General features: G+C 30.9%; 2 protein-coding genes across 5 annotated transcripts; one reads left to right on the top strand and one right to left on the bottom strand.

Moving 5' to 3' along the window:
* The first annotated feature begins 98 nt into the window (after window positions 1-98).
* Window positions 99-4,795, top strand: LOC122637245. The gene is made up of 5 exons (XM_043829242.1): window positions 99-536; window positions 718-965; window positions 1,038-1,217; window positions 1,297-3,224; window positions 3,288-4,795. The coding sequence occupies exons 1-5, from the start codon at window positions 282-284 to the stop codon at window positions 3,533-3,535; spliced, it is 2,859 nt and encodes a 952-aa protein (XP_043685177.1). The 5' UTR covers window positions 99-281; the 3' UTR covers window positions 3,536-4,795.
* Window positions 4,796-6,082: 1,287 nt separating this feature from the next.
* On the bottom strand, window positions 6,083-14,162 carry LOC122637244 (rab GTPase-activating protein 1). Of its 4 annotated transcripts, none has more exons than XM_043829237.1 (17): window positions 13,501-14,162; window positions 13,074-13,252; window positions 12,817-12,982; window positions 12,519-12,732; window positions 12,196-12,379; window positions 11,748-12,113; window positions 11,313-11,585; window positions 11,054-11,222; window positions 10,724-10,965; window positions 10,429-10,617; window positions 10,180-10,305; window positions 9,907-10,092; window positions 9,640-9,814; window positions 7,708-7,898; window positions 7,585-7,644; window positions 7,317-7,508; window positions 6,083-7,179 (listed from the first exon to the last, which is right to left on the bottom strand). In XM_043829237.1, exons 1-17 carry the CDS (start codon window positions 13,529-13,531, stop codon window positions 6,943-6,945), a joined length of 3,180 nt encoding a protein of 1,059 aa, XP_043685172.1. In that variant the 5' UTR covers window positions 13,532-14,162; the 3' UTR covers window positions 6,083-6,942. The 4 variants fall into 4 exon arrangements, with proteins under 4 accessions (XP_043685172.1, XP_043685173.1, XP_043685174.1 ...); XM_043829238.1 differs by having other exon boundaries at window positions 12,519-12,717; window positions 13,501-14,161; XM_043829239.1 differs by having other exon boundaries at window positions 13,743-14,161.
* Between the last annotated feature and the right edge of the window lie 2,021 nt (window positions 14,163-16,183).

Genomic DNA, 16,183 nt, shown 5'->3' with positions numbered 1-16,183 from the left:
GCATTAACAATAAGGATTGAACGTAATGACATTGACTTGTTTTCAAACATTGATTTGTTTTCAAATCTATTGGAATATACGTTCGACCAATCAGTGACGATCGTGCGATCGATTGTCGCGCTACGCGTATAGATGGCGTTTCATACGCATGAGCTAAATGACGCTTCTGTGTCTGGGACAAAGAAGCATTAAAGTAACATGGCTCTCGTTCTTTGAAGCGATACGACTAAACACGTGCGTCGAGGTTCGTAAACATTTTAACAGCATATCTTTAATTAACTATGTTTATAACTTTACTTTATGTATTTTACTTCTTTCGAAAGTACGCATATGATAGTTATTGTAGCAAAAAAGAAAATAATATGAATACAACACCTGCTGTACGGGATGCAATCTATGACTTAATAGATCCCGATACGCTTTTAAATTATTACGAGGAAAAAAGAATAAGATTTTCTCCACCAGCTTCCATACAAAGATATTATGCAGCAGTCGATATACTTTCCAGCGATAAATACGAAGGCCAGATACGAAAGGTCTGATATCACATTTATATATGCTTTTTCATAGTTGTGTGCATTTTATTTATTCAACATCAACTGTAGCAGATCATATAGCTCTTGAAATTTATTAATGAAATTTATCATCCCTCTTGATAAATATTTCTTAAACCTAATAAAGTTTATCACATTATCTATTTCCATGTTATTTTCATAGATTGTAGATTTTGGCTGTGCAAATCTTAACTTTTTGGTTCATCTGAAAAGTATCTCCGATGTAGACGAAATATTATGCGTAGACATTGATAGAACTGTTCTCGATATTAACAAAAGTAAAGCCAGACCATTGGTTTGTGACTTTATACATTGTCGACAAAAACCATTCGCAATACATGTTTACGAAGGGAGCGTTACAGACCATGATACAAAATTGGAGAAAACCGATGCTGTGACTTGCATAGAATTGTGCGTTACGACCAACATAATTATTTCTTAAAAGTCTGTTTGTATCTAACTGTAGTAAATGAAATTTTTTAGGATTGAACATTTGTATCCAGACGCATTAACGGATCTTCCATTTAATATCTTTGGTTATATCAAACCAAGAATAGTTATTATAACAACGCCAAATGTAGAATTTAATGTATTATTTTCTTATCCCGGATTCCGTCATCTAGATCACAAATTCGAATGGACTAGGGAACAATTCCAAGATTGGTAAATTTTTTACATCTTCTAATTACTTATACATATACGTTTATATAGTTACTTTGCAAAGAATTATATTCATTTGTAGGGGACGTAATATTGTTCTAAGATATCCAGATTATCAAGTGACATTCCATGGCATTTGCGATGGGCCAGAAGGTACGGAGCATTTAGGTTCTTGCACTCAAATGGCTGTTTTTTGTCTTAAGAGTGAAAAGTGCGGTTCGGAATTGTCAGGTACTGATGATTTATTTAAGCTCGTATCTTCGCATAGCTTCCCATATAGAGTTGATGCCCGTTCAGACGAACAGAAGATTTTGGATGATGTTATGTATCATGTTAACCAAGCTATGACTTTTGATAATTTAAAAGGAGAATTGTCGCTTAAATCTTTGGTATCGTTATTGAGTAAATTTAAAGTTACGATGGTATCATTGAGAATAATTTTGGAAGAAGCAGGATGGCCCATTGTTGATCACGGAGAAGGTCCCGTTACATATATTCCAGAGCAACCAATTATCCCAGAAATTGATGACGGTAGAATGAATGAACGATACGAAATCGGACGTTATTTCGAGGGATATACAGAGGAACCCTGGCAATCTGATAGCTGGGATGAAGAACGGAGTGATAGTAGTGACTCTACCATAGATTTTAGCGATACTTTTCTGTTTAATGTTGAACATGAATCACCAGATGTTAATAATCTTCCTGATAGCATAAACGTTCACGAATCTTCCGTTGATTCAATTCCAAATAATTCCATTTTACAAAATGATGATGCGTCATCGTTTGAAATGAAATCCTATATGTCATCCGATAGCGATACAACCAGTGATGCAAACACACATAATGACGATAATACGTTTATAAAACCCGCTGAAGGACTAAATGAGACATTAGATTTTTACCATTCTACGTCTGTATTATCATCTTCGATATCGCCTCAACCGCTATTAATTCATTTGGATCAATTGAACAGTTCCTACCGCGATGACACAGTTATAGATAAAAACTTGTCACATTCGTCATTGCTGAATAACACTTTTCATTCGTTAGACACATTGAGAGATGAATCTGTTAATTTGGAAGAAGCAACTGCTTCTTGTTGTATGCATTTCGATACATCTTTGAATGGAAAAGTATCATCATGCACAGAATGCACAAATTATTTTCAAAATGAAATTGATGAGTGTAATGAAACGAGTATTGCAGAACTTGAGCAAGTAAATACAGAGGAAAAAAAGATTTATTATGAAGATCATTTTGTTCCAGAGGATTGTGTATCTGCATCAAGTACAAATCAACCGCAATACACAAGTTCTCCACGAAGTATTGCAAAAGCTAATAAAGAAACAAATTGTAATCACAAATCGTTAAGGCTTGAAAATATAAGCAACGAAGATACATTACAATCTGAGGAAGTAGAAAATGTAAATAATATTCAATTTGAAACATGTTTAATAAAAACTGTTATTGGATGTAAGAATTATCCAAACAATTTCAGTCCAAAGTCTATAAAATGTTCACGTAACATTGCAGAAATAAAGCCTAATTCTCCGGAGTCTTTAGAGACTCCTCCAAATAGCTGGTCACCAGAGATTATAGATTCTGGCTATCCAAATTCTGCATCGGCACCGGATATGACACCGGAGTATGATCTATCTAGTATAGCACACGATCGGATACCTGATTCAGAATCACCAAGTGTAGCGGAAGCACCACAGTTTGAAAATCTAGAACCAGTGGTGATAGAAAATGGCGATCTCGCAAATAATAATAGGGATAACGAAGGAAATAATATGATGGCTGTTGCTGATAATGATATCGAAAATCTGCAACCATTCATTAATGTTTTGGAAAACGATCTTGAGAATGAAAACGATATTTATGTCGTTGAAAATGGCTTTCCTGTATGGCTATTGAGAATATTAGAAATGGCTAATCCAATGGATGTTGTTGACGGACATATTTTAAGAGATCCTAGAGAATTGGTCCCCTTTGATCTTATAGAAGGTAAATTATATCATATTTGTCTTTGAATAATATTTTTATATCACACGTACGTTGTATATTCAGGCGGCGCGGAATATTTGGGCATGGATCGCGATGAAGGCTTTGATAGCAATTCCTCCGTAGAAGATAGCGATCAAAATAATGACGAAATATCGAGTAATTTTACGGATGCGAATAATATTGATAATAATAACGAAGTAATACAAGACACAGATAGCGAGGACGGTAACAATTTTGAAGACATCGTTTCCGTACATTATTCTTCTAATAGTAACGCTGATAGTGATGAATGGGTAAAAAGAAATACGTGATACTATCGAGGAAGAAAATTCTGACATATCATCATCATCATCATCATTCATTGCTGCCTATATAATTCTTCGAATTTGAGCTATAAAATTAAGAATATTAATAATTTTGATACATTTATATTTCATTTAATTTTTTTTATCTAATTATTATTATTATTATTATTATTTTTTTTTTTTCTTCTTCTTTTTTATCTAAGTTTATTAACATATCCAGTGAAGTATACTTTTTGATTTAAAATGCAGTGGCCCATTTAAAACAATCCATATAAATATCATTATAAGCGATATGACAAAAAGTTTAACAACGTATAGTGATCTGTTTTTTTTTTTGCCCCCTGTTAAAGTATTACAAAATACCAAAGTTTGCAAAAACATACTTTTTTATGATACAAGATTTTCCTCAGATTATTTTTTTTTTTTTTTTTCTCCGATATCTTTATGATAAGAGAGTAGTAGGAAAGTTATTCCATTAGCATATATTTAATATTATATTTGTTTTGTATTTACATATAAGCCAAGTCCACGATTAGTTTAGTGGAAAAAGACTCAATGTAAGACTGAAATCGCATGTTTTTTAATTTCATTATTGTGTGGATATCTTTAACAAATAAACGATATAAAAGTTCTATATAAATATTATACTTATTTGTGTCATTATATTTACCAAGATCCTTTCATGTGTTTCATACGTTACGCAATTTATGATCTATTAAGAAAATGTTTAATTAAAAAGATTATCTTACAAATAGTACAGAGATGTGATATTTATTTCAGTAATTTTGCTATGATGTTACAGGGTTTACAGTGATAAAATAAATGCTGATATACGTGAGTGTATGTACGTCGTATGTCGTGTGTATACACGCACGTATTATACCTACGAATACACGTATGTGTATATATATATATATGCACACGCACGCACACTATATATATATATTTATTTATTTATATATACATAGGGAGGCAGAGAGCTTTCCACCCAAACTACGAAAGTATTTCATAAATTGGAATAATCTTTGTATTATACTTTTCTTTGTATTTTTTCTGCTTGCTTCCATAGTTTGTTGTCAAAGCTCCAAGACATTTTATATTCCTACAATTTTATGGTACTTCATCTCTTTTCAATATTATATATTTTATATTTACAGAACAAATATCCACAATTTTATAATGAGATTCTAGATTAATAACTAAATCGATAACTGAAAGTTCCATCAGACTAAGATTAAAGATAACGAAGTTAGAATTAAAAAAAAAAAAAAAAATATTTACATATTACAAAATAATGGCACAAAAGAATTTAAATAGTTACAGTATCATTACAAACATTTTTTTACTATCTGAAATTTTTAGAAATCAAACTAACTTGTATAATTATTGATAAAATCCACTATTACAATATGTCATCGATTTATAGTCAACATTCTAATTATATAACCCTCGACGCGAGCTCAAATTGAGAATTCTACACGAAATCACTTTAAATATGTTCAATTATTTTATATAGATAACATTAGAAGCTACATATATTATTTTATTGATCCTTCTATTGCATATTTTGTCATTAATATCAGTGCGTTGTGGCAAGATTCTTTGATCCTTCAAATATCTAGCATTTTCCTTAAAATAACTAAATCTGGATGAAACATACTGATCTAGATAACATATCTTAATTTTTCCAGATTATATTTGATAATATTAAATGAATATCTGCGAAATTGAGAGAATGATTTATAGTAAAATCACGTTTGTAAGACTGTATGGCTGATCTCATTAAAAAACTCTCATCATTAAAATTTATATTATGATCGGATTACATGTGTACATATACTTATAAAACTGTAATGACACACAGAGTGGTCTGTATTATATCTAGTTCACGTGATATGAAATGATATTAATGAATTTATATTTCGAAGTGCTTACAAGATATTTGGAAATTTGTTTCGTTCTGAAATAAAAGGAAATAACGACTGCCATAATTTTTAGAAAAATATATTAACGTACGATATTTATATTAATATTTTAACATATAAATGCCCCAGTTTTCTTTACTTAAAACTAATTGACACACAATAAATATAATATTGCTTTCATAAAGCTTTGGAATGTGAATTTAACACTTATGAAATCAATCGGTACAAAAAATAAATTAAGTGATTAATCTCTTTTCATTAGTATTTATATGTTAAATATCAATTGTATAAATATGTAAGTTTGCCTATTCAATCAGCGAGTATGTATATATACATATATGTCCACATTAGACAATTATTTTTTAAACTATTAAAGAAAACGAGAGAGAAAAGACCGAAAAGATTATATATGGCTTAAGAAAAGAAATATAACACTTGTATTGTTTACAAGATCAATAATATAAGTAAAAATTTTAAAAGTCATCTCGTTAGATTCAACTGGTACCTATTCCATTGATACCTCATGTAATTACAATTAGTGTTACAATTATTATTAAAATTAATTACAATTAGCAAAGAGAATGCATAAACATAACAAAAAATAGCTTTTCTGTCTTTTTCTTTTTTGCTTTTAAATATCCTTAACAGCCCAAGAAATAATTATGTGTATATATATTTTAGTTTAGACATATAACATATGCATACATATGAGTGAACATTTCTCGCAACATTTTTATTTTCCACTTTTCGAATTTTAAATAAATACCATAGAAAACATGGGATAAATATTTTCGTTTCCATAATTTATTATTGTGAATAGTTTCTTTTGTCTGCATGCACAATGTCATTCTTTATGTACTTTTATAATGAAACTTTTTTATGCAAATTTGACTAAAGTTAATTATTTGCTTATTTAGGTTTCTTCTCATTAGATCTTGGTCACTTCTATAAATTGAAGGACAAAAGCACTAATATTTCAATTAGACTAACTCTGTAATTTATAACTCTATATTTAGAACTATTCGAAAATTTGCACCATGCTCTTTTTTATGTAATTTCACGAAAAAAAAAAGAAAAATAAAAAAAATTGTAATTTTAGTGTTAATATCTAACATGTTAAGAACTTATAAAAATAAATGTGCATATTAAAAAATAATTTCTTAAAAATAAAAAAATTAATACAACATTAGTGTAGGAGATAATACAGCTGCATTAGTTATAGGTACGTTATGCATGCGTTATGTTAATATAACGAATACATAAATTTCACAATATCAGCAGCAAATAAATTTCATAATATTAGCATATATATATATATATATATATATATATATATATATATATATATGTATGTATATATATTTCTTCTACTACTTTGGCCTACTTAAAAAAATCATGTTATTGTGATGTTTTCATTGAAATAATCATAATTTTTAAATGCAATATTCAAGTATAATTGCACATGCCATGAGAAGATCACTTACCATATTAAACCATTTCCTTAAGACTATCACGACTATCACGGCTACGTGAACTTATTATATGATGATGTACGTCATCTCCTGGAGTACTTTCACGTCTTAAATCTCTTAATGACGAAGGACCTATAACATCTCGCTTGTTTGCTGCTTCCTTTATACTAGATAAAGTTTTACTGAGCCATGGCCAACTATTTCTTGCAGCTTGAAGTTCAGAAGCAGTTGCATGTAATTGGTGTGTCAAATCCTAGATTATATTCACTATATATTAGATTATATCTTTATAACAATTTTACAATATCATTTAATCGTATATCATATATACACACACACACACACACATATATATATATATACTTATATCTATTTATCCTTTAAGTTTACCTGATTTCTACATTCTGCTTCCACATGTGCTAATTTTGTCTGTGCCAATTCTAATTCTAATTCTCTTACTCTTTCTTGTACTCTATGCAACATAGGGTCAATTCGATTTTCTAAAGGATGTGCTATATCTGCTAATATACTAGATGAATCCATTATGCATGTTCTACATTTGTCACACCTTGATACCTTAGACTGTAAAAAGTGTTTTATGTTTTATCATGATTTCTACATTTATCAAGTTTAATAGTGGTCGATAAAGATTATTCACCCGTAATTCACTTAAAGTTGCTTTTGCAGCATTATAGTCATCTTCCAAACGTTGACAAATCTACAAACAAAAGGTTTATTATAATACAAATGGAGTTAAATATTTTGCAAAATGATTAAGTACCTGTTTATACTCAGCAATAATAATATTACTTCTACGGCTCTCTGCATCTGCTCTTGTTACCTCACGCTGCAGCATTTCTTTAACTTGAGCAAGCTCTGCTTCCAATCTCTGCTTTTCTTCCTCGTTTCTTGCAACTGTACCTCTTAATTGTTCCACCTCATTACTGTATTCATCTGCATTTTCTTGAGCCTCTGGATGAAAACAATTTACATGAATAAATCATGAATGCTTATACTTATGCTTAAAATCTATAATACATTATGTAATATTGAGCTTTTTTTTTCTATTTAGTGCCTATGATTTGTCTTTATATATATTATTTTATGATAATATTCTTTAAACGGAGATTGACGCTTTTTCAACATTATCATCTATTACATGTTATTTATTAGAAATGATTTAGAATTTACTTTTTCTAAGACTACTTTCATTACCGAGTAGTTACAATAAAGCATTTTTATGATGTTGTGATCATATAACAATAACATTAATCTACGTTATAAGTACATTACTGATTTCTACTGAAGTCTATCAATGTTCATGCAAAGAATGGTTAGAAAAGATAATGCAATGCTACTCATCTATTTTGACTTCTCCCTGTCTATCTCCATATTCCTATATTTTAAATTAATATTATTCAAATAATAATATTTTTCTTTGGGATTTTAATAAAAATGATATCAGGGATATAACTTAAAATAAATTCTATAACAATTTCGTTAGTAAAGTGTTTATGCTTTTATATAAGCATAAAAGCATAATCTTTCATGCAGCTCTTTGTGTAAGTAAGTGAAAGCTTTGTTTTATTAATTATAGGATAACCAGGATAAAAAAAGGTAATTGATACAAGTAAACAATATTCTAAAAGGATAATTTATTTTTTCAGTGAGCTATGATAAATAATTTATAAATAAAAAGCAGTACAAATTCTGCATCAAAATAGTAAAAAAGAAAAGCATGGAATAATGTAGATACACACAAAATGTTACATTATAAAATAAATAACTATTGAACATACAAGAAAGATGTTTTTGCCAAAACAAAACTTGACATAAAACTAATGTGCATTAATCAGAAATTTCGATTCACAAATAGGATGTGGATAAAATAATTGTAAAAGATTTATTAAAGAGCACAATGATATACAATGATAACGGCAAATAATTTTATCTTGCAAAATAATGATAAAAAAGCATACCACCACCTGCTTTTTAGGAATTATATGAAGGGTATATCTTTTATACTTATCATAATATGATGTTCAGTAAAATTTTATCTTCACAAATAGCTACATAAAGAATAAATAAAATAAATCTAAGTAAAAAAAAAAGCAATTTTGTTCTTTTTTGTTCGTGGGTTTTTATCCCATATAAAAAATACATTATTACGTGACTAGAACCACAATTTTTACTTTGGTACATAACATAAAGCTTGTGCCATGTGCGCTTACGCGCAATCAATCACATACATACACAACGGCCAAACACACACGCACACACGCGCGCGCGCGCGCGCATACACATATGAATAGAATCAGTAGAATTATGATAACATCGATTGTAATATGACACGTTTAAGTGCTATGCGTTATGTGTTATATTTAAAAAAATACAGGTATAACATTAAATTTATATTCTAATTCTATGCGTTGTTAAAGATTATTGATTAATTTTTATCATGTCACAAATTAAATCTGACTAGTTTGTTGAAAAATTGTCTTCATTAAGTACTATGTTTAGAAACTAACTGTAATATACGTCAAACCTTTTTAATGAACAACTTGTTATACCTTATAGAACTTACATACACACTGGCAAGTAATAACTTTGAAGTAACATATAAAACACGTATGTTTACTCCAAAGAATTATAGAAATTTTCGTATATATCTATATACATATTTGATTCGTTCAAACATAAAATATAAAATTACCTTTTAGTGTCATGAATTCTGCTTCGTATTTCTTCAATTTCTTCAATGTAACGGAACAGGCCAGTTTCATTACATAACGTGATATTTCTTCATTTCTGCAGCGTTTAGGTAAGTGCACTCTAAAGTACTTTAAAATGCTTTCAAAATCCAGTTGTAATAACTCCTTTTTGCATAACTGTAGAATAAGAAGGAAAATCTTTGGTTTATTCGTTATTTGTAATAATTAAATCATTTGACCTAGACCTAGTTTGTGTGAAGATAGCTTACCATTAACAATGCGAGAGCTACTTGGAAGAGAGTGTCGAGTCCTTGTAAGAGGAAAACATCTAGAATGTGGAATACAAGGTACAATGGAAATCTAGCTGTAAATAGAGTCAAAAACCATTGTGCTGCAAACATATGTGTTTCAACACCACGATCGCAGAAATGTTTGTAAAGTTCGGGAAGTTGATCCTGAAGACAGAATAGTGTTCATAAATTATAATTATAGAAAATCTAATCACATCACGGTCTTTTTACTGTAAAAATGATTCGACTAACCTCTATTAAACGATTCAATTGATAAAATCTCATGTGAAGATTATCAAATCTGTCTTTGTATAAATCTCGCAAACCATAATCGTACATTAATTTTACCAGAACACAAAAGGCTTGTTCTTCCGGCATCTACAAAAGGATAGATTTTGTCAATTAATGTCAATAAATGTTGTAAGCATTAAAATGAATCGGCGATATAATAATATATGGATGATGCATGAAGTGTTTAGAAGACTTCTATTAATTACTTACGTGTAACAATAAGCTAGCAACTAAAAAACTTAAACCCTGACAATATCCAACTTCTTCATCATATACTGCATAAGCTTTACTTATTCTGTACAAAGAATCTTGGCCTAAACCACCGGTTTCTTTGAAGAAGTCATGTGCTGGAAATGTTCTGTTGATGTCCCTCAATATAACACTTTCACAGCTACTTTCCTGTTAATATATTTCATATACGTTACTTTGGCGATATTGCGTTTCTTTATATATCCGTATAATGAGATTATAATAAGAAAAAAAACAATGATAAAAGTAATCGAACCTTAGTAATCAGTGTTCTATACTTGTCCATCATTTCCTGGGAATTGTCACAATTACTTAAACGTTGCCATACTTCACCGCGCAATGCTTCAGGAATTCCTTGTTTTGTGAGTTTTATTAGAAGCTTCGGACGTTGCTCATTAATTTGCCAACTGTCTAAAACTTCTCCCCAACTTGCCAATTCACCTGCAGAACAATCTTTCGATACCTCTCCTGTCCCGCTTAACATTGGCTCATCTCCATCTATGTACGAATATATGAAAATATATATTATTGTCACTATAGAAATTATATTATAATATATATAGTAAAATTTGATTATATTAAAAACCTGAATCTATTTCCTCCTTAGGGGTTAAAGTGTCGATGCTAGTCAAAGAAGGCGATCTGATTAAGGAAGCTAAATTAAGAGCAAGATTTAATCTATTTCTGTCTAATTCTCCTGATGTTTCTATACTTTGCACCTCGTAATGAACTTCACTTCCATCGCCAGATATTATCTGTAGTTGAAAAGTTAATCTTATGAAACTTCGTAATGTTAGTAATTTGTGTAATAATAAGAATATTCTTGCATTCGAAAAGCATTTTACCTCTTTGGAGTTAAGATAAAATTGTTGTACTAAATTTCTCTTATTAAAGTACCAAAATCTCTCATTTTGTGGAAATACTTTAACAGGAGTTTCGATTACGAATCTGACAGGTTCCCTAATACCTCGTATAACTAAATCAACTGCTACTGTCATAAATATTTTGCCCTCTCTAGGTGTATCTATGTTAAGAGTTTCCAAAGCTGGATCAGCTGGATCCCACTGACCACATATATTGTAACATCGATCCTGGATTATTGGACCAGTACTAACTTGCTGCAACAGTAATAATTTCTATAAATATAAACTACTATATGCGCACGTACGCACGCACACGCGCGCACACACACACACACACACACACACACACACACACGATTTAACGTCATAATTATTTTATATCATACATCAATTTAATGTCAAGTTAATATTGCATACCATTTCAAGTAATCGCATATCACTATGTTTCACATTACGTCCTGGGCTAACAAGAACACCAAAACATCTTTCAACCTCAAGAGTAATACCTCCTTCCTTACTGGAAACTTGTTGAATACTCAAACAAACTTGCTTTGCTATATTACTCCGAAATTTGAAACAATTTCTGTCCTTAGGAACAGTACTAAACCCACCTTTTCCATCTTCCTCCTTAACTTCCATGGTAACTTCAAAAATAAATACACGAGAATTAACCTTTTCACCGCCTGAATTATAATTATTAAAGTCACTCCCTGTCAAAGAATTTGTCATTGATCGTGGTATTCTGTGAAAAGCTTTGGAGAAACAAGCTGACACTTGTCCAACCTACGGACATGAGAACGAACGATTAATTAACAATGCATATTACGGGAATTGAAATAAACATTAAACATAATAGAACACTTACTGCTTCTGGTATATTACATCGAAAAACATGACATTGATAAATGGCAGATTCCAAAGTATCTCCATGGGACCATGTGAAAGCGAAACATGCAGCGCATAGTCCAGAACTTTCTCCGCGCGCGTAAAATAAAATTCGTTGTACTTCATAATGGGCAATTGGTTGCTGAGTGGCAGCATCGTATAAACTATAAAAACAAGGTAAAAATGTTACATGTCATTTTATCAATCATAAAGTTTCATCTCTTAGACATTTTATTATATTATAATTAAAAGAAAACTGCAATTTACCTTTTACCTAACATATTGAATTATTATACTACTTACACAACAGAACCTTGGGAACTACTTGGTACAGAGACTGAAATTTTAATACCCAGGTTAAGAGATTGTTCGGCATTTAAAATATTCATATTACGTTGTATTTCACATTCTGATTTTGGTGCATTTATTGCTGCAGCTCCCAGATATGTAACGCCATTGAAAATTGTGCATTCTTGTTGAACATGCGATAACGTGTTTAATTCTAAAACATACAAACCTTCCTTTTGCAATTTTTAAATTTTCTTTTATAACGAATCCATTGGATATACTTAGTTATAGAATAAAAACAAATGCTACTTACCCTCCTCTACGAAATCATCAGGTTTCATTACATCTTGCTTCTCTGTACCATTTATACAGGAACTAACGTCATAAAATTTGCTGTGTCCTACTTTCTTAGCTTTTTGTTGGCCAGGATTTGCTACTTTGTAATCTCTACCCTCCATTTTTGAATCTTCCGTTAATACCTTAAATCATTTCAATCAGTAATGAATAAATAATTATAACTATAATTAAAATTATGTATCTTTAATTTTTCCATCAATTCTTTTTGCATACCTCACGAAGATTATTTTGCAAATCTTCTAAATTTCCGTTATTGGCAATTTTTAACATCGGTGCTTCAAGTAACGTTTGTTGTTGCTTGGTAGTACCTTTGTCACTCACAAATTCATATTCATCGCTGGTTGCCACTGATTCCATAGACTTTACACTCATACTATCCTCCATAACTATATCTGTAATGCACGACGCGTAATATATATATTATATTCACTTTGTAAAAATAGGTAAAACGCTATGATTGACTGGCTAGAATGAAATATGATATGAAAAAGTAAAAAAAGAAAAAAGAAAAAGGAGAAAACAAAGCAAAGAAAAACATCTTTATTTCATTTATTGGCTACATGTTGCACTAATATTGCTCTTTTATAAATTAGGCAGAAAATATAACATTTTAAGATTAAAAATACATAAAAAATCTCACGAAATATTATGGTGTTTGCTTCGATATTCATTAGGCGTGAGTAAATAAGATGAAACACAGAGTATTTGGTAATTCTATTAGATTACACGCAGTCACGTTGAGAATTCATATAGAGGATGTTAATACGATGAAAAATACATAATTAATATCTCTCTGCGAATCCAAGGAAAGGAAAATTGAGCTAAAGGAGGATCGCGTGTACGAAGTTCGGTACGTCATAACGACACGAATTGGGAACTAACTCAAATCTGCGATATTTCCCTTTTTCGCAAAGTCCTTCGAATCATCTGATTCGCATAGTTTACGGGCTCTTTCGTATTTTCGTAATATTTTCTGAAAAATATTTCAAGTTCCTCTCCTTTTGTGCCTCCCGCTAGAAATGGTGATTATTATCTTGCGTGTGTATGACAGAACAAAAACTTGCAGGTATACCGGTGCTCACGACCGTTTTACCGATCATTAAAGTAGTCACCGAGTAGATGTAAAATATTTCGATTTTTCGCGCGACCCGACTTTTCTCCACTCTAATACATCCGATACGCTAATATTACATGAGTTTACAGAATCAAAACTATTGTACTTGACAGAAACGATAACCACGGTGTCCGCCATTCGAGCAATGCGATTCCGGAAGTCTATCTTGAGAAAGATTCGTCGGCGAACGCGGAAGAATTTTGAATCTCTCATTGGACTATTGCAATGAGATTCTTATATGAGTTTCGTTCAAACATGATTCGGTTAATACAAATTCTCTTTTCCTGATATCATTTATTTTTTGTCTTTACAGTATCTTGTATATTTGAAATTGTGAAAGATAATAAGTTTCATACGAAGTCAAGTGATAGAATAAGAAAGGAAAAGATATATATTTATATCGTAGAATGAAATATTAAATAGATGAAGTTAAACAACTACAGGAGAATATCGGTATAATTAATAGGACTAATAATGATAACAATATGAGAAATTTCGAAGATATAAGAAACATATTCAAGTATGCTTATACTAGATCGTTACAATTACTTCATGCAGAATTGCTTGCAGAGCAAAATCTAGAGCAAAGCTTTCCTCAAGTAACGCTAGGGTGAGCTCTTAATCGATTCAAACGACCAATCAACTGATAGAGTTACCCTTCTAATAATCCCTTACATGGCGGACATTATAATCAAATTAAGGAAGAAGTAGCCTCACTTTTTAATCATTCGCGCGTGTGTGCGTGTCTGTCTGCTGCTGCTGTGCTGTATATACACACATGTGTTCTATACATACATAGAATGTACAAATAAGCATTAAAATAAAATCTTCTTTTAGATTATATGCACGAATTGCATATTACCTATTAATACAATTCCTCCTATCTTAGTAGAGCCATTATTCTATGGCAGAATGCTCATTGTAAAAGAATACTGGAGGCTTTAGAACGCACCCATAATTTGTTTTTACAAGGTGTAACGTTGGCATCCCTGTGACAAAAAGTTGGTAGCCTTGTAATCGGCGTATTAATAACGAGAGAAACAAGGCAAAATAGACAAAGGAGGAGAAAATAGTGAGTGTTATTGAAAAGGCTAAATAAAGTATTTGTTACATTGAAATTACTTACTAATGTATCCAACTAAGATTTATTCATATGTAAATCTAAACATAGATCACGTTCAATTGCGAAACGTAAGTTATTGTACTGCATTCTTTGAAGCTGTTCATCACTTCTGGTCTTTACTGTATTTCATATTGATATCTCTTTAATTTGTATAAATTTAATATTGTTTTTCTTTTGAATTTTTAACTTTCTTCTATTAGCATTTTTTCCACTGTTAAATATTTTATTACGATAATTTTGACTCAAACTTTCAGTAATTTATAATTTCGACCTCGCAGTACACGTAATCAACAAACACGGACTTTTTAACGAATCTATTAACTTAATTTATTCTCTCCTTCTAAGTGTGAAAACTTCAAAATGAATACTTTCGGCGTAACAATTTCAATAATAAAAGATATTCTTATGGAAAATAATTATATGCGGGCGCATGTATGTTCATTCCATGAACATTTTCCTCACAAATATAGTTTTCACGCTTACGAGCTTTATTTCTACTCAGATAGATCTCTAATCAAAATGAACAATTTCCATGGTTCGAACAAGTAAGGTATCGAGAAATACAAACACGCGAAGAAGCCATTGTACAGATGACGTAATGCGCATGCGCGACGGTCCACACGTCCTTGCTGCCGCTTGATCCGCCATTCTTAATTCTTTCGTGGCACGTGTCGCAACCGAGCTTCGTCCTCTCGTTAATTTCAATCATTCGGAATATTTTATCTAACGTACGCCCTTATTTTATATACCGATCGAATGCCGAAAACGTGATTTCCGCGGATGAATTTCTTAATGTCAATTACGATCAACGGCAAATTGCAAATTATCGTACTGTCTTCCTTAACCTAACATAACCATATAGGCCATTGTTATTTTCGATTATAGAATGGAAGAGGTACGACGTCCGGATTTTCGTCATCGATTTTACTTATTTCCAATAATTCGTGGTATACGACACGCGACAACGACGACTGGTAAGCATTAATTGAAAAACATTGTTATTTGTTATCGTTGTAATCTTTACGCGAACGTGTTTAGTTGTGCAGGCGTCAAATCGAAATGATTAATTTTCTCAGTTTAATGTAG

Source organism: Vespula pensylvanica, chromosome 25, assembly GCF_014466175.1.
Source record: "Vespula pensylvanica isolate Volc-1 chromosome 25, ASM1446617v1, whole genome shotgun sequence".
Classification (NCBI taxonomy): domain Eukaryota; kingdom Metazoa; phylum Arthropoda; class Insecta; order Hymenoptera; family Vespidae; genus Vespula; species Vespula pensylvanica.
The sequence above is the reverse complement of the archived record's forward strand: the minus strand, read 5'-3'. Positions and strand labels throughout refer to the sequence as shown.

Excerpts from the sequence above, each read along its gene's own strand:
- LOC122637245 (XM_043829242.1), top strand. The coding sequence starts at position 282 with ATGTTTATAACTTTACTTTATGTATTTTACTTCTTTCGAAAGTACGCA. Across the intron at positions 966-1,037 it reads GCTGTGACTTGCATAGAATT|GATTGAACATTTGTATCCAG; the intron begins GTGCGTTACGAC and ends GAAATTTTTTAG. Across the intron at positions 3,225-3,287 it reads CCCCTTTGATCTTATAGAAG|GCGGCGCGGAATATTTGGGC; the intron begins GTAAATTATATC and ends TTGTATATTCAG.
- LOC122637244 (XM_043829237.1), bottom strand. The coding sequence starts at position 13,531 with ATGAATATCGAAGCAAACACCATAATATTTC. Across the intron at positions 12,380-12,518 it reads AGTTCCCAAGGTTCTGTTGT|TTTATACGATGCTGCCACTC; the intron begins GTAAGTAGTATA and ends TTGTTTTTATAG. Across the intron at positions 7,899-9,639 it reads AGAATTCATGACACTAAAAG|AGGCTCAAGAAAATGCAGAT; the intron begins GTAATTTTATAT and ends GTTTTCATCCAG.